Here is a 20,715-nt window from a genome sequence, read left to right on the forward strand (position 1 = left end):
AAAAAAAAAAAAAAAAAAAACCAGTTTATTTATTTACTTAAGTAAGTCACTTTTTAGACCAGTCATAGCAACACAAGTCCATAACCCCAACTCCAGAGGCTGAGGCAGGAGGATTGCTCCAGGTTCAAGGCCAGGCTTGGGTATATAGTGAGCCCCTATCTATTTAAAGAAAAAGGAAACAAAGAAGTAAAAAACCCTACTCCTCCTAACCCACTGTGAACCATTGGCAGATTTTATTTTTAACTAGCCACTTAAAAGTGGTTATAGTGGACAAACTATAGGATGTGTGTTTAGCTACCACCATTTCCCCAATTTTTAGATGCTCTGTGAGTTGTGACTGCATGTCACACTCTGTTTTGGTTCCTGGTAATACAGCAATGGTTGTAACAAGTCCTTGGCATAACAGGGCAGGTGGCGTGAAGCAGAGTACCCTGGGTAAAGTACAGAAGGCGTGTCTTCAATGCACAGGGTGGCAGAGCCACAGGGAGCCACGGCAGACCAGGGCAGAGTTAGTGTGGTAGAAGTCTCTAAGAAGCCAGCTCTCCCGTGTGCCTCCTCCACTCCTAGAGAGGGTTTAAAAAAAAAATAATGAATGAAAAAATCAGTGCATCTAATGATGGAATTAGAAGCAACCCTGGTCCCCCTTGGAATACTGTCACCTCGGGGTACCAGCTCTGGCCTCCTTGGCTCCTCTGCAGACTTGTCTGCACAGTGGGTATAGACTGTAGCAGGCAGGCAGCCAAGCTGGGAACATTGGACCAACTTGGAGGGGATGGGGAAGGGAGGGCTATGTTTAAAGTCTTATTAAATTTTTAATTTTTAGGAATCTTTAGTCTCACTCTTGGCCAGTTTTTAGGTTTCTTTTCACGTTACACGTGTTGAGAGCCATGGTGTGAGACGTGGAGGAAGACCAGAAAGCACAGGAAAACATGACTGTGGCACTGGTGTCTCCTTGCATTCGCCCCCTAACCTACCTGAGTGCGACTCTTCTCTAATACAAATGATGTTTTCTTGTTTTTCAGAGAGAAGCTAAAAATGAAAGAGCGAGAAGAAGCATGGGTTAAAATAGAAAATCTAGCCAAAGCGAATCCCCAGGTACTAAAAAAGAGAGTAACTCGGGAGTGTTGAGGCTTTGCGTGAATGTCTGATGAGATAGGGCCTGGCTCCACCCCAGGAAGGGAGGCCAACGTCACTAACACTGTATGTGCAAATGTCCGCAATAAAACACTTTCCAACTTTGTAACTTCCTCTTGTATAAGCACTTATTTGCCACACGTAACTTTTACCACAGAATCGATTTCTTTTTCTCTTCTTTTTAAAAGTAAGATGTGATGTGGTACAAAGAACACCAGGATGTAACCTCTAAGATTGTAATGTCCTTCCTTGCTCGGATGTCATAGTTGCTGTCGCTTGAACCGTGTTCCTCCTTTTTATTCTCATCCATGAGACAGATGAGGGGGAGGCAGATGAAGAATGCTGAAAACTAACTGAGTTCTGCCCTGTTCACACTAACTGTCCCTCTACCCTAGCCGATGCAGTGTGCTCACGCAAGGCGAAGCCAGGCAGATGGTCATGTCTGTCAGAGCTGCAGGTGACTCAGCAGCCTCTGTCCAGGGTTGGCTTTTAGGCTGGCAGAGCCTGGGACAGCTTTGCAGCCATAGCTCTTTGGTGTTGCCTCTGCTGGTCCGAATGATCAGTTATTGGGGTGTTGCCTCTGCTGCTCTGAATGATCCATGTTACTGGGTGTTTCTTTTCTCCTTGTTGCGTGTGTCTGATTATAACAGCCACTTGATGAACTGTCTGACCTTCTCCACACTAAGATCTCTCAGGCTTCTCTCAGCTCTCCAGGGAAGAAAATATCTTACTAAACAGTGTATTTCTTTTTGGTTGAGAAGTGTGTATTAAGTGTGTACATAAATTATTATGTAAGTTGGATGTGGGTTTTTTTAATCTTTGTCATTTAATAAAAACAATATATGAAGATATCAGTGTGTATTTTCCTATGAGACAGCATTCTAGCCTGCATCCCTTTGAAGAAAGGAGACTTAATGACAGTCTGTTGCGGATCTGCGGTTCCACCTAAAACAAGTCGCTCACATTTCCCTGGCAGCACTTTACATGCTATAGAGAAGTTCTTCTAAGGCTTGTAGCTTAATTACAGAGGTCTGCACATATGGACAGAGCTTATGTGGAGAGTGGGCAGAAGCACCGGCAGTTGTTTTAAAACTTGGCAAAAGCCTGTGTGGGCAGGGTTAGGTGACTCAGGTGACTCAGCCTTGCTGGCATTGCACTGGTGGCCTTGCTTTGTTTGGAGCTTTGTTTGTTTGTTTGTTTGTTTGTAATCTGGCCGGTGGAGAGCCTTGGAAGGCTCACTTTGCCTAGAAGATGGAAACACTCTGTAGAAAACTGCACAGAGCTCCCACTTACAAATGAAGAGTGTTACGGGGGCAGCACTGGGGTCGCCACGGCCTCGCGACAAAGCTTTCTGCTTTATCCCTTTTGATCGCTCTTACAACCTGTTGATGATCGCTGTGGTGGGTTTGGCATTGGAGCTTTGGTGACCTTCATTCCCACTGTCCTCACCCCCACCACTGTGTGAACCATCTGTGACAGTCAAGAGTCTCGTCCACATGCCCCATGACACGCTGTCTCTAAAATGGAAAATACTTCATGTGTTAAGACTTCAGAGCTGGAAATACACCTTAGAACTCATTCTCTTGAGAGAAAAAGCCTTCTCTAGTTTCTACTTAGACTTGGCATTACATGACTCAGTGTGGCGGTAGTTATCTGGGGTTTTAAGGGGTCTCCAGATCGTGTCAGCCTTGGTGAGAGTGCGCATGCGCTTCACTATCCAAAGGAAGGTTACCAGTGAGTCACTGTGCTCACTAGCGTCTGAGGAGATGTCTTCCCAGAGCAAATCTCATTTTTACAGACCAAGCAAGTGTCTTCATCTGCTCAGAGCGAATGGAAGAAGGATCAGGAAGTTGGTAGAAGGCATGTTTTCGCAGTTATAGCCACTTTCCTGGGTTTCCATGCCACTTGATTTGTGTGGAATTCTAAAGCACTGGTTATATCCAGCACGTATCTGTTTCTCCTAACCCACCAGACTGACTCTTACTGCGTGAGTGCATGCCTGTATGCGCAGGTTTCTCTCTGTCTCTGTCCATCTCTATCCATCTCTGTCTCTCTCTCTCTCTCTGTCTCTCTCTCTGTCACACACACACACACACACACACACACCCTGCTTTCCCCTGGGATATTGTGTGAGTGAAAAACGATTCTCTGAGGTACAGGTGCACCTGGGCTGTGGTGGGGATGAAGCCCCAGGTCCACACCTCATGTGGAGACCTGTACACTCTTGCCCTCCTATGAGCTGCTGCCTGTTGAAAAGCCGTGCCAACTGGCAGTTCATCTGCCGTGAGCCAGCACAGCCCGTGGGCATGGGGTCCTTTCCACTCATGTACAGCTGTGTGGAAACTCCGGCTTTATCCCGGAATCTTAAGATGGCGCACTTGCCTTAGAACAGTCCTTGGTACTGTCTCACAGCAGACCTTCATTCCTCTCTGTCCCTCCCCACGTGACTTTGAGGACAAGGTGCTGTGTATGCTGAAGCAACAGTGGAGATTTCTGGCCGAATTGGATTTCGGAAGAAAGTGTGGCTCATGTCTGTAAGGAGGGTCAGAAAGAAATGGCACTGAGATGAGGCGAGGACCAGTGAGGGTGCTGTGCTGAGGGAGGCCTGTCACTCAGTTTGCATTTGAGGCAATGGCCCAAGACCCAGGTGGGTTAGAAAATACCAGAGAGACTCAGGGCTGGCCCTGCAGTAGCTGTGGTAACACTGGAGAGAGGGCAGATGCTGTCTGTCTACCTTTATCCCTCCACATGTATGGAAGGCGCAGAGTGACCCAGACAGACTTGCAGTTTAGAAAGCTCTTCAGTTATGTCAACAGCAGCATGGTGTGCTGGAAAGGCCAGGCGCACGGGGAGCTGACCCTTGGAACATGTGGGAAGAGGCTGCCGAGATAGCAGGTAGTGCCAGGTTACAGCCAGTACCCAGCCTGGAGGGTAAGGCGAACAGAACACGTGGTTAGTGACCAGGAAGCGGCTTGTTAGAGAACTAAGAACAGGACGAGGCTGAGCAGAGGAGCTGCTGGCCAGGAGGGGTAAGTCTAAACACAAGACTCTGCTTCCCCTCCAGGCTTGGGGCTTCCTGGCAGCACCTATATGACAAGGGAAGAACTGGGCATGACCCCCAAGCTGCAGCAGACACTCTGTCCCTCCCTGACCTCACCACAAAGGGGGCAGGAGTCAGCAGCCTACAAGCTGTGGCTATGTCCCTCTGCTCACAAAGCCTGAAGTCAGTGGTTCAAGCAGGCAGAAGGCTACCTGCCATTACACCCTGCCTGATGCACCCAGATCATAGGGAACAGAGAGCACAGCAGAGAGGTTAGGGAAGCTAAGCACAGGGTCCCAAGACCCAGCAGGCCTGACACCAGGGGCAGGTTAGAGGGATCCTAGCAGTAGACCAGGCTATGTTAGGTGGCCTTAGGATATTGGGCTATGATGAAAGGTTTATGGTCTTAGGAAAATACTGGGGACATGGAATGAAGGGAAGAATTTGGGGGTAGCTACCCCAAGGTGGATGTGAAGGAGGGTGACAGCTTCTGCTACGGACAGTCCCCCTTGAGTGTTTTGGCCCAGAGATACAAAGGGCTATAAGCTGGCTGTCTAAAGATGAACTCAAGAGAACGTAGAAGTGATCATGGGGCCGGCTAGCAAGGGTCACTCCCACAGCCCAGACTGCAGGAGGGTGAGCCCCTTTCTAGCAGCCTACAGGCAGCAGCCCAAGGGCTTCATCAGCAGGCAAGCAGGCAAGCGTGTCTCCCACTACGTGGTTTCTTGTAGAAGAGGGACTCAGAGCAGGTCAGTGGGCCAGCAGCCCCTGCAGGATGAGGGCCCTGAGTGCAGACCCAGCTCCTAACGGACAGTGACTCCATACTTTGCATTGCAGTATGCAGTGTATAGTCAAGCCAGTGCCGTGAGCATTCCGGTCGCAATGGAGACAGATGGGCCTCAGTTTGAAGATGTGCAGATGCTGAAAAAGACAGTGAGCGACGAGGCTCGTCAGGTAAAAGGTGCATTGAGCCCAGCAGGGCAAAGCCCGCTACAGACGTGCTTGACGGGGCCGTCACGTTCCACTGAGCGATCGGATTGCTAGGAACATTCTTAGCAATTTAGTGCGTGCCCGCAGTTTGTTGCTTTACTTAGCAACAGAAACCCAACTCCTCGCTGTTGTATGTTAGCTTGAGCAAGAGCAAAGCTTTGCCGTAGCATCTCGCCCTTCACTTTCCCCTTGCAGCCCTCTCACTCCTGCTGTGGTGCACAGACGCTTCCCCTTCGTTCTTCATAGCAGGTGCTACGCCCCGCACCTCCCAGGATACCCAAGGTGGGAAGTTTGGCTTCCTTCAGGACCCAGGGGCCCAATGGCAGGCCAGGGCTGTGCCAGCAACTATTCCAACAACACAGCACTCGGTGCAATGGTTGAGAGCATTTTTTAACCAGAGATCTCTTTCTACCAAATTGAGAAAATACACAGGAAGGTTTAAAGACGGCGATCCGCTGAGCTGCTCTGTGTTCCTCTGGGCATGCGCCCTGTTCCGAGCGTGTGTAAGCAATGCCCTGAATGGACCTGGAGGTGATGGCCGTTCTGACTCGTAACCTTTAGCCCCCTTTGACCAATGAAAGAGTCCCTAGACATTAGTACTCAAATTCTAGGATGTGGACGGGGGATCCTTCATTGCTCCCTTCTGCCCGTGGTGTCCTGTGGAGCTCAGTTAAACACACAGAAGGATTCTCTAATCTATTTGTTTGATTCAGATAACCCATCACCTGGCTAAAACAGGATGGAGCGTTACCGAGAGTGGGCACTCTAGCCAGCTAAGCCTCCCCCAGCCACACCTGCAGAACCAGAACCTTCTGAACTGGGCTGTGGTCCCAGAATAGCACACAGAAGCACTCCAAGGCCTGGAATGAAGAGAGGTTGCATCTCTTCACAATTGCTGCCAACAGTGCTCTGGCAGGCCATGTCTCGTGTGTAAATAACATAAGCAGAGATGATGGTGGCTGTTTCTTTTCCCCCATTGCAACATGGTTGTCTGATTTGGAGTCCTAGACTACCTGTCAGAGTGCAGAGCAAGGAAGGCCCAGCCCCTGAACTTGCCATGTCCCTCCGTTTAAATTGAATGTTGTTTAAATGGATAAATGAGCGCACTAGAAATGCAATGGAGAAGCTCAGTGGCCACCTACTGACCTACTGACTGTCAGCAATTAGTTGAACTCCACACTTTGCTCATAATGTTTTTTCTTAGCAATGACTCGAGCTCATCTGGGTGTGGCTTCTCAGGCCTGTAATCCCAGAGCTCCAGAAACCACAGCAGGAGAATTGTGAGTTGAAGGCCATTCTGGGCCACACAGTGAGACCCTCCTGAAAAAGAATTAAGGAAGAAAGAGAAGGCCAGGGGGAGGGAGGGATAGACAAGAAGGGAAACCCATGTGTTTTCCTGTGTTCTAACCAGGCAGTTTTCCTCCAAGATTTCTTTGTGACTTTAACAGGAAATAAGGTCATCTTTTTTTATTTCCACTTAGACTCTACAGTCCCGGGTTTGCCAATGATAGCCCAACTGAGTGGCTTGTCTAAGATCCCCCCTCCCCCGCATTCCTTGGCTGAGGGGAAGCCTCCTACCTGCGAATTTGTGACCTTTTACTCAATTTTAAGACACTCGGGCTGTAGAAAACTTAGAAGTTGAAGACTTGTGTGGCATTTACCACACACTGAGTATTGGAAGGTTCAAAGGAATTTTTTCCTTTGCTGCATCCTTCAGCCTTGGTCACTACTCACTATAACTTATGCCCCGTACTTTACAAGGTCAGCAATTGGAACAAGAACAGAAACCAAAGTCACCTTACACCTTTAAAACGCCGCAGAAGGCAGGCTTTGGTGTTGGAGGGCTCTGGAGCCACGGGGCCTCCCAGCGGTTGTGACAGGTCCCTTTCTAAGCAGCCCTGGCAGGGTTGCCATGAGAGGCTCCCATGACACATCTGCTCTCTGTCTGTGTGACTCTCGAGATGACATCAGCCGGTTAAAGTTCCTGTAATTGACATTACTAAATTGTCAGCCGTGCACCTTGAGAGCTCTGTGGCTGGAGCTCCTGAGGCAGGAGATGCCTGGCACTGGGAAGTCAGTTCTTCCCAGAGTAACTTATCCATTAGAATCCAGCAGGCTTTTTCTCCCTTAAAGTGGCAAGCCTGGGATAGAGCTGTTGCTAGAGCGCTTGCCTCATGTGCAGGAAGACCTGACTCTCCCAGCCCAGCATAAGCCCTGCGTGCTGATGCCCTCCTGAAGCCTCAGTGCTGGTTACAGGTGAAGGCAGGAAAACCAAGATGTCAGGGTCATCTCTGCCTATATAGCAAGTTCAGAGATCACCCCGGGCTCAAAAACCAAGCGGTTCTGAAGTTGTATGGAGTGGAGACAGAGCAGGAGATCCTAAGTTTAAAGGCAGCTGGACTACCTAGTAAAGAGCCTGTCTTGGAAAAAGAGGAAGACACTAAAATACCTGTCTGAAAAGAAAAGAAGAAGAAGGGGGGAAACTAAAGTAAGTGGCTGAGGAAACACAGAGGACCTAGAATAGTTGAAACATCTGAAAAAGACAACACTGCTCAGTGTCCAGTGTCTGTGGGATAAACCACTGAGCCAGTGCGCAGCTGAGTCTCACTGTCTAGATGAAGGTGTTTCTGAGCTGTAGGCTCATAGGTAATGTCTGAAATGATAAACTCCTCTTTGCTTGAGAACATCTGGAATTGGGCTCCTGAAACTCTTGGTTGTATGACAGCAGAACGTACCAAGTCCCAGAGGCGGTGGCCCAGGCCTATGGTCCTGGCATTCTGGAAGCTGAGGCAGGATTGTGCACGTGTGAGGCTAGCCCAGGCTCCACAGCAAGACCCCAGCTCGAAAAGCAAATAAAGCTATAGCTAAAAAACTACGGTCTGGGCTTTGGTGGCGTGAACACTTTCTGTGGCCCTCAGACAGGACAGGTCAGGACAGATTGGGAGGTCCTGCTGGAAACTGGGGACAGGAGACTAGTGCCAAGAGAGGATCTGGGTTGATGCAGCGGGGGAGGGGTAGAGAAATTCAGTAACATATTGGCCTGTTAGAACCACTGTTGGGATTTCTTTGGTGGAACTTTTGTAACCCTATATAGAATACCCTCCCCACCACCCCAAAAAGTGTGTGAGTTTCCTGTGACTAACGTGGATAACAGAGGCGCTTTAAATGTTTACACTTTTCATTTTAACAGTTGGTCGGGAGAAAAGCCATGACAGCCACGCAAGTCAGGAAGGTGTAGAGACGGACTGGGCAGCGCAGGTACTCCTTGGAGAATGCATAGAGTATGCTTAAGGCTTTGTGTCTACAAAGCGTGCTGGGTCCCATGGCCTGGTGGGTCCCATGGCGAACATGAAGTATTTTCCCTCGTCTCCATGATATCACAGCGTGTGATGGGCAAGACAGCTAAAGTAGTGTTGATCAGTTCAGCCTCAAATTAAGTTCTAAAGTTTGAACTCAGTGCCCTTTCAAGTGAAGGAGGCACGAGCCATTGTGCACCAGCCCTTGTCCCCTGTAGGACCTCTGGCACTGGCTGTTTGCACCAGAGCGCCTAGGCTCCTGTGTCTCACACAGCGCTGGCTCAGCCAGCACTCCCCTGCTCCCTCGCCCACCCACCCCTGCCTACATGCTGCCAGCACAGCCTCTCCCCAAGTCTTACTCATCCTAGACCACCATCTGCATGGTGTCTCACTCTGTCCTGCCTCCTGTCTCCTTCATTGCTCCTCTGTGCTTTCTCTTCTCGCTGCCTCCTGCATCTGTCTGTAGGGCTAAGCAGAGAGGCCTCTCATGTGTGTCCAGAATCTCCCATCAGTTCACTTTCTACAGTTTGCCTTCACTGGTCACAGCTCCAAGGACTTGCCTATAGCCCCTCGGTTAAGGGGTCTTCTTTCTGACACGGCGGTGTCATAGGTCATTATACATTTTGTGTGTTTTAAAATGTTGGTTTGCACCATGACGGACATAAAAATTCAGGGTAGAATTTTACCTGAGTTTCTAATGGGTTCAAGATAAAGCACTTTGAGGGTGCCTGCTGTGGTGGTGCACACCCCAGATCTCAGCACTTGGTAGGCTGAGGCAGGGGAGGTGACAAATGTGAAACTACCATGGCCTTCAGTGAATGCACTCTTTTTTTTTTTTTTTTTTTTTTTTTTTTTTTGGTTTTTCGAGACAGGGTTTCTCTGTGTAGCCCTAGCTGTCCTGGCACTCACTTTGTAGACCAGGCTGGCCTCGAACTCAGAAATCCACCTGCCTCCGCCTCCCGAGTGCTGGGATTAAAGGCGTGCGCCACCACGCCCGGCTCCAGTGAATGCACTCTTACAGGTGTGGTGAGCGGTGGCCGCCCGTATGGGGACTGTGAGGTCTGCCATCTCCCACGGGTCTAGGCAGGAGAATGGAAAAGCTTGCCTTTGCCACGTTGACTGTCCAGGTTCCAGTGACAGCTCTGGAAACAGTCCTGGGGTGGTACACTAAGCCCACTGCTGCTGTTCATGATTACAGGCAGACAGACCCACAGACCACCCTGCTAGGAAACGGCAAACGCAGGCTTCCGTGTGTGGCTCGGCAGGTGCTTGAGTTTCCACAAAGCATGCGGAAGCCAGGCATCTGCACGCAGAGCATCCCTTCACACGGGTTTCTTCTGTGTCACGTGATGGGTTTCGAACCATGGGGTTTCTCTAGGTTACACCACAAAGGTTTACTCTGTTGGTTGGAGACGCTGAGTGGAAAGGAAAACCGTTGGGGTTAAGCAGTGTAGGTCCGAAAGCCCTGCTGGCCGCCAGGCCCATGGCGTGTTGCCTGTGGACAGCTGAGGGGTTTTGGTGTTTCTGAGTGCTGGTGCTAACACAGCAGCCTTCCTGAGAGATGAGTGGGTGCTCAGCCCTGACACCCCTTCCTGGCCACATTCTTTACAGATGTAGTTAGTTAAATCCCCAGGCGTGCTGCCTGGTATTCATAACCCAGCACCTGGGGGGCTAAGGCCGAAGGACTTCCATGAGGGCAAGGCCAGCCAACCTGGGCTACATAATGAGATCCTGTCTCAAAACATGTACATATGTGCACATGCGCGCACACACAGTCTAAATCCAGCTAAAGGGAGATTCCTAAACTTCAGAAAGAGAATGGAAAAGAAAAGGAATGTTTTATTTCTTAGACTCAGTAGTAGAAACTTCCATGTCAGATGACTTTTCTGAATACATTGTTTTTCCAGCTGTGTGACACATTTAACACCTGGTATTACCAAAAAAAAAAAAAAAACCGTTTAGAATTTCCTGTTTCTCATTCTGTTTTCCCTTTTTGAAAAGACAATGTCTCCTTTCTGAACTGTCTAACAGACACAGGGTCATGAGGTGATATTGGTGATGTCTTGTGAGAGAGGGAGGTACTTAGGGGAGTCTAACACCTGGAGAATTCTGCAAACTCTAGCATTGTAGAAGCCCACAGCTAGCCCTGCCCACGAGCTGCACCCTGGTCACTACACAGTGCTTAGGGTTGAGTGAATGAATAAGAATGGCCTCCTCCTTGTGGCCACTGAGGCTGTAGCACACCTGTGACCCTTGTTTCCCCTGTGTTTTCCTCTAACTGCTAACCCGGAAGCGCACTCCCTCCTCCAGTGAGCCTAGTGCATAGCCAACTGCGTTGCATTTGTGATTCCAGGCACAGAAGGAGCTGAAGAGGGATCGTCCCCTCCTGCGCCGCAAGTCCGAGCTGCCTCAGGACCCCCACACCGAGAAAGCCTTGGAAGCTCACTGCAGAGCCAGTGAGCTGCTCTCCCAGGACGGGCGCTAGCGTCTGGAGCAGCACGCCGAGCTGGGCCTGTCGGTTCTCTTCTGGATGCTGTAGAAAAGACATACTGTGTGTGCCATACCAGTCAGTTACACTCAAAGTCAAAGCTTCCTCTGACCCCGTTCTGTAGGCAATAATGCATGTCCGCCTCAGCTCGAGATTAGGAGTTCAAACAATGGTGGCTTCTCTGGCCCTGCTGGCCAAGCAGGGGGCTGGGGGAATTGGTGACAGTGTCCCCACCATGTTGTCACCACCCCAGCACAGCCCTGAGTGAGATCCAAAGTCAGAGCTGTAGGAAAGCACCCTGACTGTCATCTTCTCGGACCCAGTTAGACCCTGTGGTCCTCTGAAATACGGATTCTGTGGTAACATGGACGATGTCGCAAATCAAACGCACATGGTAAAAGGTGTCTCCTCCCTTTTAAGACTTTACAACCCTGACGTTGTCCCCACGCTTGCAGTGCCAGCCGCCCATGGTGGTTGGTTAGGTCTCTCAGAGATGGCTCCTCGCTTTCCCGTTCTAGCTGCCTGCCGGGAAAGAGGCCAACTTTCCTCAGTGTTGGGGCCATCCGTCCACAGTGTTTCTTTCCTTTGGTTAATGGCACGGTCACCATGTCCTGCTTACCTTAATGTCTACCGAAAGCCATATTTCATAGTCTGTGGTAGAGGCCAGGGTTCCACCTCAGCGCAAGGGAGAGCTCTGAGAAGTGCTTCCTCAGCCCACCTTGAGGAGAACCGCCATGTTGAAATGACGTGTTCATGTTAGTTGCAGAATCAGTTTTTCACCTACTTACACATGGTCCTTCAACAAAGGCTCTCGAGTGGATAAAGATCACAGGATCTAAGAATTCCACATTTGTAGAAAGTGACAGTAAACTCAGCCCCTTGGCCTAGTGCAGCCTGCAGCCGCCTGTGGCCTGACTGTGGGCCACACTGCGTGGGCACCCTCCATGAGCCTGTCTTTCTGTTGGAAAAAGCACGTGTCCCCAAGCTGGCGAGGAAAGGCGCAGTGCCCGCGTCCGCACTGGTCTCCACACGCTGCTCCGGGCTTCCCAGAATTCTTGCATGAATTAAGCTTCTGTTTTAGATGGGCTAGCACGAGGAGATACATCCTTAAACTTAGTGCTTTGTCGTCTTTTCCTCTCAGGGTGGCCAGTATTTTGACTTATTTATCCTGCTCGAAAGCTGCTTGAAATGTGTACTGCTCTCTGAAACAGTGACAAGTCTTCTCTTGTCTCCAGCACATATATAACTCAGTGTTACATGTCTTGATGCATAAGATACGGTAAAAAAAAAAAAAAAAAAAGAAAAAAAATGGGGCTTCTTTTAAAATCCGGTTTTAACCGTGGTCTCGGGTGTCTGTGTAAAGGTGGTGAGATCAGACATCGCTCTCTCGCGGCCATGGAGCCGGCTTCTGGGTCCCCTTAGATGGCTGTGGATGCTCGTGCTGTGGATGCTCGTGCCCCGTGGCGGGGGAAGAAGGGCGTGTGGAGGGAGGGAGAGCCAGCACGGCTAGTCAGAAAGGCGGCCTCAGCTGAGGGTGAACAGGTTGGCCGCTTGGGTGAGAACACTTCCTGAGAAACTTGACAAGTACCTATCCACTTTACCATTATGAAATCTATAATTTAAAAAAAAAAAAGTTGAGATGCCTTCTCCTTTTGAGGGAAAAAGGGTGCTTTTATTGTATAAAGCAGCGTCTCTGTGTTTTGATACCCCACTGTTTGAACTCTCGTCTTTAGCTGGTAGAGTCTCAGATATCCCTGACGTGTGGGGCATTCCGGGTGTGGTGAGAGGTCCCAAGAGGCTCCTTTGCCCTGCGTGAAGAGCATGCTATCAGTCTACGGGTGATTGTGCAAAGCTCGGCGCGGCGGAGCATCTTCTGCTCTAGGTTTTATTTCTGCTCTTTATTGAAGACAAACATTCGCCAATAAAGAAAAGAAAAAAATGTTTTGAGAGAAACTAATTTTCTTTGGCAAGAGTATTACTTAAATTTTTGGCCTATTGAGGTTCCCCTAGTTAGTACTCGGATTCCCCTGCTAATTGTTCAGCTTGTATGTTGTTAAGACACTGTTGGTTCTGTACCAGACTGGTTTCAAAACAAACAAAAAAAAAGTACCACATTGAAAATAAACGGGTGACTGTTTTTCTTCATATGGCTCTAGTTTGGCACCTTCACTCTTTCCAAAATGTGTCTGTGCGCCAGAGATGTCACAGTTCAAGTGTCTTTCTAGTGTGGCTTTGTATGGCTTCCTTTGAACATTGTACATACATTGTATCTTTGTTTTACGGTAATAAGTAATAAAAAAATGTAGACTTCGTATTTTGTACAAAATGTCCTATGTACAGAATAAAAAAAGTTCATAGAAACAGCAAAAATAGGTTAAGTGGCACAGTTATTTTTCTTTAGAAAATACCTGTAACTTTATGCTTTAGTGAACCGTTAAGTACCGACATATTTTTTAACATTTTGTAATTCAAAACTTTTTTGTTTTGACATTGTTTATGAAGAAAGACTTCATGCACTTGCCATTTAATATGCTCTTTTATCTAATTTTAAAGAACTCTTTAAAATGGTGTATTATATGGACTAAATAAAGAACATGTGAATTTTATCGCTCATTATGAAACTAAATTTAGCCATGGCGTTGAGCAGTCTGGTTCTGACATGCTGTTACTGTCAGGTCAGGGACCAGCCACTCCAGGGACACTGGCTTGAGGTGGGAAGCAGGTGTCTGCCCTGTGTCCCCCTAATGAGCATCAGCTATGCGTTAGCTCCTGGTCTAGGTCCTTTCCAGAAGCCGATCCTGAAAGCCACCATACTACCTCAGGCTTCTGATCTCAGCACTCAGGAGGCAGAGGCAGAGGCAGGTAGAGCTCTGTGAGTTCGAGGCCAGCCTGGTCTATGGAGTGAGCTCCCAGGACAGCCAGGGCTAGAGAGAGAAACCCTGTCTCAGAAAGAGAGAAAAGGAAAGGGCAGAAGCGGCTTTTGGTGCACAGCACTTGCTTTCCGACGAGGCAGTGTGGACCCGAATCCAGAGGTGAGAAACTGAACCGAGTTCTACCTTGATGGCCAACTAAGAGAGCAGGGCAGACGGGCATGCTGGGAGAAGAGCTGAGAGCCTTGCTGGCCCGTCACTCTCCTCACAGCATTGTTCTGGAAGCCTGTGGAAAAGAAACAAAGTGAGAGGATCCTCGCTGTGGCCGTGCTTGGTCCATGTTTCTGCAGCCAGGGTATCCTCTGGGTCAGTGACCCTGGCCCTATCACATGTCTCTGCATGTCCGTCCCTTCTGGACATGTCTCTGCATGTCTGTCCCTTCTGGTGGGAGCTGTGCAGTGCAGGCCTTGTAGCTTCCTGAGTGCCTTGGCTCTGAGGCTCGCTGGTTACAAATGTTTGAGGAAAGGACCCTTACCACAAGCATCTACCTCACTGGTTAGAAGACATCAGGTCTGGGGTAGTGACTAGGAGTACTGCTTCCTCAGGCTGGGTGGAAACTCCCTGAGACTCCTCGGCCTCCCCTCTTGAAACCGGAGAAAGTCAGCACATTTGGTAACGGCCCACAGCACAGGGATTCTTGACCAGAGGTGGGCTGCGACTGATAGCCACCAGAGCCACGAGTGCCACACAGAAGCTCTGTGTCTCCATCCCCGAGAGCTGGAGTCACCAAGTCAGGGGTGGTGGCCAAGAGTCCTCGACACCACCTTCAAAGGATGGCGAGCTGTGGAAGCGCCCACTAAATCATGAGCTGGTGTATGAATACTCCAGGCAGAGGGTAGGGTGGGCAGGACCTCTCAGTGAACTCTCAGTGAGGCCTCAGCATCCAGGAGAGGTGTGGGCACAAATTTTTTCCGTTTTTTGAGACAGGGTTTCTCTGTGTAGCCCTGGCTGTCCTGGAACTCACTTTGTAGATCAGGCTGGCCTAGAACTCAGAAATCCGCCTGCCTCTGCTGGGATTAAAGGCATGCGCCACCACACGGGGCCAGACGTCTGTTCTTGCCTCTCACAGTGCTTCAGGAATATTGTTGCTGTGTAAACTTATGCAAAGTCAAACTTCAGCCCCTTGGAAAACCAACACATTAGCCTCTGTTCTCATTGACTTTGTGTTGCTAATACTAACATGAAACATAAAAATCACCAGAAATTCCACTCCCAGTTAAATGCTTGATAGAGATGATTCGTTTGGAGAGAAATGGATTCCACTACCAGAAAACTGAAATTCACCCTTCAGTTACCATTGGCTTCTTTGCAAGGGGGGTGGGGAGGGGGTGTTTTGAGGTTTGGCTTAAGAAGGACACATTGTAAGGAGAGAGAGAGAGGTTGGCCTACACCAGGGAAGCTACATACCCTTCCTGCCTCAGCACACCGTCTCCTTCATGGCTTTTTGCAAACAACAGCATTATGTTTTTAGGGATTTTATTTTGGTTTGGTTTTGAGACAGGGTCTTGCTCTGTGGCTTAGGCTGTTCTGAATACATAGCCCAGACTGGCTTCAGACATGCAGCAGTCCTCTTGCCTTAGCCCCCCAGGTTAGCACGTTCTCTGAAGAACCTTGTGAGTGGTGGTAGGTGGGAAACTGGAATTTGTTGGGCATTGTGGCCCACACTTGGAATTCTGGCATGTGGGAGGCTGAGGCAAGGAGGGTCAGAAGTTCAAGACCAGACTCGGCTATGTGAGACTCTGTCTCAAAATAAAAGAAACTTAGAATACAGTTTTTTCTCTCCCTAATGTCTTCCTGATCATATCCAGTTCAAGGCCAAATCAGCCTGTGTTGTGCTTGTGGGAAACACCAAATACAAGCTGGGCTGAGCTAGAGCTTTCCAATGTGTAATTTTAGAAACTGATATCTAACAAACCAGTTATTAGACCAAAGGGTCTGTAATGAAAGCAGGTGGGAACAGACGTTTCTGCTGTTCCTTCAGACAATGTGATGAGGGAAAAGAAAAAAAAAAACAGTGTAAAGGCAGAGGTCCAGGGGACCTTCCACTCATACATCAGTGGTTCTCAATCTTCCCAATGCTGTGACCCTTTAATACGGTGACCCCCAACCATAAAATTATTTTTGTTGCTACTTCATAACTGTAGTTTTGCTACTGTTGTGAATTATAAAGATATGTGTTTTTCAATGGTCTTAGGCAACCTGTCATTCAACCCCCAAAGAGGTGAGAACATTGCCACGCTGTGAGAGCGCATTCCCAGTCTTGACATTACTAAGTCTGCTTCATCTCTCTCTCCAGAATGTATCTTGTAGGAAGATGTAGCCCTTAAACTAATGATGACTTCAGAGGCATCTGGAAGCCAGTAGGACCAATTCTGAGCCCCCTGCCCAGATATGCTGAGCCCTAATTTCCATCCTGGTTGGGATATTTGAGCCAAAGCTTCCACTCCAACAAGGATAATTGGACTCCCATTAAGGCATGATTGGAATGAGAATATTTAAAAGCTTGTAAGGTGACTCCACTGAGCACTGCCCAGGGAACATTGCCAGAGAAGACTGTCCATCTTCTAAGCAGGAAATAAGACTGAGACCCAAGCCTCCTGAAAATCAAAATGTTGATACCACACAGCCCACAAAGTCACTCTGAAGCCATGTGCTGCTGCTGCTGCTGCTGCTGAGCTGGAGCAAAGACTAGCTGGTACAATAACTGTTGTGGGGGAGAAAGTCAAGGATTTACTATGTACCCTTGGCTGGCCTTGAACACAGGTATCTGCCTGCTTCTGCCTCCCAAGTGCTGGGATTAAAAGTGTGCGCCACCACACCAGGCAACAAACAGTACAGGTTCTTTCTGACTTCAGTGCCATCAGATCCCAGGCGACTCCATGATGAATGCATGTGCTAGGGAACTGTAAGACAAAGGCCTGCTGTGTAAGCCCATCACCACAGCCCTACTGCTGGAGGAACACACTGGCCAACTGCAATGAGCCTGTTCTCACCAGCACCCTTATCTGCAACCCAGGGCTGTGGAAGTCTGGCTTAAAAGACTCATAGGTTCTGGAAGTCCCCATGCACCCTTAGGCATAAGATGCTCCTAGAATGCCTTAGCAAGCTGAGGCAATCGAATATTATCTGTATTAGGGTTTCGGGCAGCAGCTGAAGAGCCATGGTACAATCAACAGGCAGATGCCCAGGCTGAGAAAATGGGCTTGGCTTGGGTGTCAGCTGCCTTCTGCTCACCTCTGGCCTTCAGCACTGGCAGGAGTGTGCGGAGGCTCACCTGGAGGACTGTACCCCTGGGAAGCTCATTTGTGTCTTCACGGTTAGTTACATATAGTCTGGTCTTAGTATCCATCCCCTCCAGGAGCAGAGCTGACACTAAACCCCCGCCATACCACCACCACCACCCAGACCATATTATCAGCATGGTATACCCATCATGGCCCTGGTCCCCAAAAGAACAAAAAGCATTCTTAATCAGGCAGGATAATCATGGCATAGCTGCTACCTTTGAGCACTGGAGACAAAAGCCAGTCCCCTTTGGGGAAAAGTTAACCTGTCTCCCAGCAGCTCACAAGAGGAACAGAGTGCAGGGAGGTCTGGGAACTTGACCCATAACAGTGACAGATAGAGTAGTACACCACCAGTCTCATTTGCCATATGCAGTCTCGACTTGAAGCTCTTCTCACTATACAGCCCCAGGCAAAGAAGAGTCCAGAGCCTGTGGTCAGCTTTGCAGCCCATCTGAGAATATGGAAAGCTCTGGAAATGAGACTGAATGGCCACTGAGGAGGGCTGAAGGGCACAGCCCCAGACAGCTCTGTCCTAGCCCAGAAGGAAACAGGCACCTGAATGGGCAGAAGTGTTTGTCAACAGGGCTGATGACCTGACTTCAGTCCCTACCTACATCCTACACTGTGGCTGGAGAGAAACCAACTCAAGCAAAGTACCCTTTGACCCCGACATGCATGTAAAACACACACACTACACACACACACACACACACACACCTATGCTCATACAGACAAAATCATTAAACTTTACAAATTTTAAAATTACCCATTCCAGGGCTGGAGTGGTGGCTTACTGAGTAAGAGCATTGGCTGTTCTTCCAGAAGACCCGGGTTTGATTCCCAGCACCCACATGGTGGCTCACAGCTATCAATAACTGCAGTTGTGATACTCTTCCGACCTCCACAGCCACCAAAACACACACACACACACACACGAAGGGAAGGGAAGGGGCAAGCAAAACACCCATACACATAAAAGTAGAATGTTAAAATGACACAGTCCATGATGATTTGTTACTATGGACTGGGACAGACTGGTTAGGGACAGACTGGGACAACTATTCCACATGAAGAATGGACTCTCGCCTCAGGGAACTGAACACTAACATTAAAGAACCTGGCACAGTGGGTGAAAGTGACCCCAAGTGCTATGAACAGGGTGAGCTGCTTCCCATTGAGAAGGTGGAGGGAGTGGCTGAGTTAGGATGTAGGAGCAGCTGATTTGTGGGCTCTGTGGAATTATGCTGGGGAAAAGTTCGTGCGTCTCTATTCGAGGTTAAGGTGACAAATTCCACATGCAGACATAGGGCCAAGAGCGTGTGGCCATGAAACAGGGTAACCCAGGGTGCTGCTGCAGCGGCACAGAGGTCAGCAGCAAGCGCTTGAGAACCAAGAGAACCCAGGCAACATGGGAATGGGCGCAGCAGTGTGGTGGGGAACGAGGAAAGGGGATCTCACAGCTTACTGGAGATGCCTGTGTGTTTAGCAGGAAACGGTCTATATGGAGTTTGTTAATGTTACCAGAAAAGTCAGTGTCAAAACTAGGGCCCTAAGCAGCCTTAAAAGGCTAGGCTTGCCCACTCATTTTCAGTAGGATAGTTAAAAGAGACTTGTTGGGAAAAGCAGACGAGATTAAATTCAATGTGATGACATTAGGAAGCAAACAAATGAGCTCTGCTGACTCCCCCGACCGTCAAGTCTACCTTTGGAGTACTAACTGGAAGGCGAGGTTTAGAGAGGACAAGAGGTATGTATAACTAAGCAATCCTGGTTAACTGTGGTCCCACACATCATTGGCAAGACTCCAGCGTGGTCTGTAAGGTGGTCTCAAGTTGAAACTGTGTAAAATCTCTTCCTCAGAGACAAGATCATCCTCTAGCTAGCACCTACTTATCATTAACTGTCAGCTTGGTACATCTCAGAGTCACTTGAGAAACGAGCCTCCATTGGGCAATTGTCATTATTGGTTGTTCTATAAATCCGTCTGTGAAGAGTTGGCCTGACTGGGAACTGAAGTTTAAAGGGACCACCGCATGGCCAGGTGGTTCTGGGTTAAAAGTGAGTTAGTTCGAAGCTGGCCTTGTCCTCAGAACATAGGACCTGTCCTCACCTCCCCCTGGGGGAAAAAAAAAAAAAACTAAATAAAAAGTTTAAAGCAAGTTAGTGACCCACCAAGCAGTGTCTTTTATGGCTTTCTCACTAGGCTTCTGCTCTGATTTCCCTTCATGAAGGGATACAAGACTTAAACTCAGAGCATCAGTACAATTCTTACAAGGGTTGGCCTTGAGCGGGAGCATGGGGAGATGATCCACTGAAATAGAAGGGAAGCTTTTTAAAAATATATGATTTATTATTATTTCTGAGTATACCGTAGCTGTCTTCAGACACACCAGAAGAGGGCATCAGATCTCATTACAGATGGCTGTGAGCCACCATGTGGTTGCTGGGAATTGAACTCAGGACCTCTGGAAAAGCAGTCAGTGTTCTTAACCACGGAGCCATCTCTCCAGCCTGCAGAAGGGAGTTTGTTTGTTTTGCTGTTGTCTTTAAAGATGGTGGGAGATTTGAGCTTTCTGAGCAACTTAGTTAAAAGATGAGGCCGTGGTCATGAATTACAAATGAAAGCAATGGCATTCTCTCCCAGTTTCAGGAGTATGGAAGATCCCAGACCTCCCAACAACAGTATACCACCCCCGTAGGAAAGAGGTTTTTCTTTAAATGGTGAGTGACAAGTGCCTGATCTTCCATGGGATGCCACCTGCCACAGGTGACAGCCTGGAGTCTACAGAAAGTAGCTGCATTTCTGTTTCCTGTGACAGGCTCCCTCTACACCACGAGAAGGCATCAAACGGGATACACTGCATTAAACTTCACTGCTCTGCAGAACTATGGCTGCAGGAAGCACCACTGGCTTAGGCAATGGTACTCCACTGCTTCCCAGCTGGCTGGCTGCAGGCAAGGAGCTGGTTTAAAGTAGACACCCTTAACAGAAATTCTACCTCCACCTACATGCCAAAAGAGACACAGGCATGCCGTGTAGGTGTGAGGAATACTACCGAGGAGGACGCAAAGCCAGCAGAGGCAGGTAAGCAGGGGCTCCCACTGGCAGTGTAGCCATCCTATGCAGATCTCAGGGCCACAAGTCAATGCTTCTGGAAGGACAGGAAAGTAATCCCAGTGGCAGGTGAGGAAGGGTGGGTCACTTCAGTTTATTGTTGGTGGCTTGCAGATTTGTAGGACCCTTAAAAATGCAACTGAGGGCTGGAGAGATGGTTCAGTGAGTAAGAGCACCGACTGCTCTTCCAAAGGTCCAGAGTTCAAATCCCAGCAACCATATGATGGCTCACAACCATCCCTAATGAGATCTGATGCCCTCTTCAGGAGTGTCTGAAGACAGCTACAGTGTACTTACATATAATAAATAAATAAATAAATAAATAAATCTTTAAAAAAAAATGTAGCCGGGCGTGGTGGCGCACGCCTTTAATCCCAGCACTCGGGAGGCAGAGGCAGGCGGATTTCTGAGTTCGAGGCCAGCCTGGTCTACAAA

At 48.8% G+C, this 20,715-nt stretch overlaps 1 protein-coding gene across 10 annotated transcripts in view; it reads left to right on the forward strand.

Annotated features, from left to right (window-relative positions):
- The window catches only part of Ppp2r5c (protein phosphatase 2 regulatory subunit B'gamma), a 149,079-nt gene extending 135,517 nt beyond the window's left edge, over positions 1-13,562 (forward strand). For 2 of the 10 annotated variants that reach the window (XM_021179517.2, XM_021179521.2), the window contains 4 exons: positions 1,023-1,095; positions 5,012-5,135; positions 8,355-8,422; positions 10,814-13,562. In XM_021179517.2, the coding sequence (XP_021035176.1) occupies positions 1,023-1,095; positions 5,012-5,135; positions 8,355-8,422; positions 10,814-10,945 (397 nt within the window). In that variant the 3' untranslated portion in view covers positions 10,946-13,562. The remainder of the gene's footprint in view (positions 1-1,022; positions 1,096-5,011; positions 5,136-8,354; positions 8,423-10,813) is intronic. The other 8 variants (XM_021179520.2, XM_029484948.1, XM_021179519.2 and 5 more) reach the window with 4 other exon arrangements.
- Positions 13,563-20,715: the final 7,153 nt, after the last annotated feature.

Source organism: Mus caroli, chromosome 12 (genome assembly GCF_900094665.2).
Source record: "Mus caroli chromosome 12, CAROLI_EIJ_v1.1, whole genome shotgun sequence".
NCBI classification, from domain to species: Eukaryota; Metazoa; Chordata; class Mammalia; order Rodentia; family Muridae; genus Mus; species Mus caroli.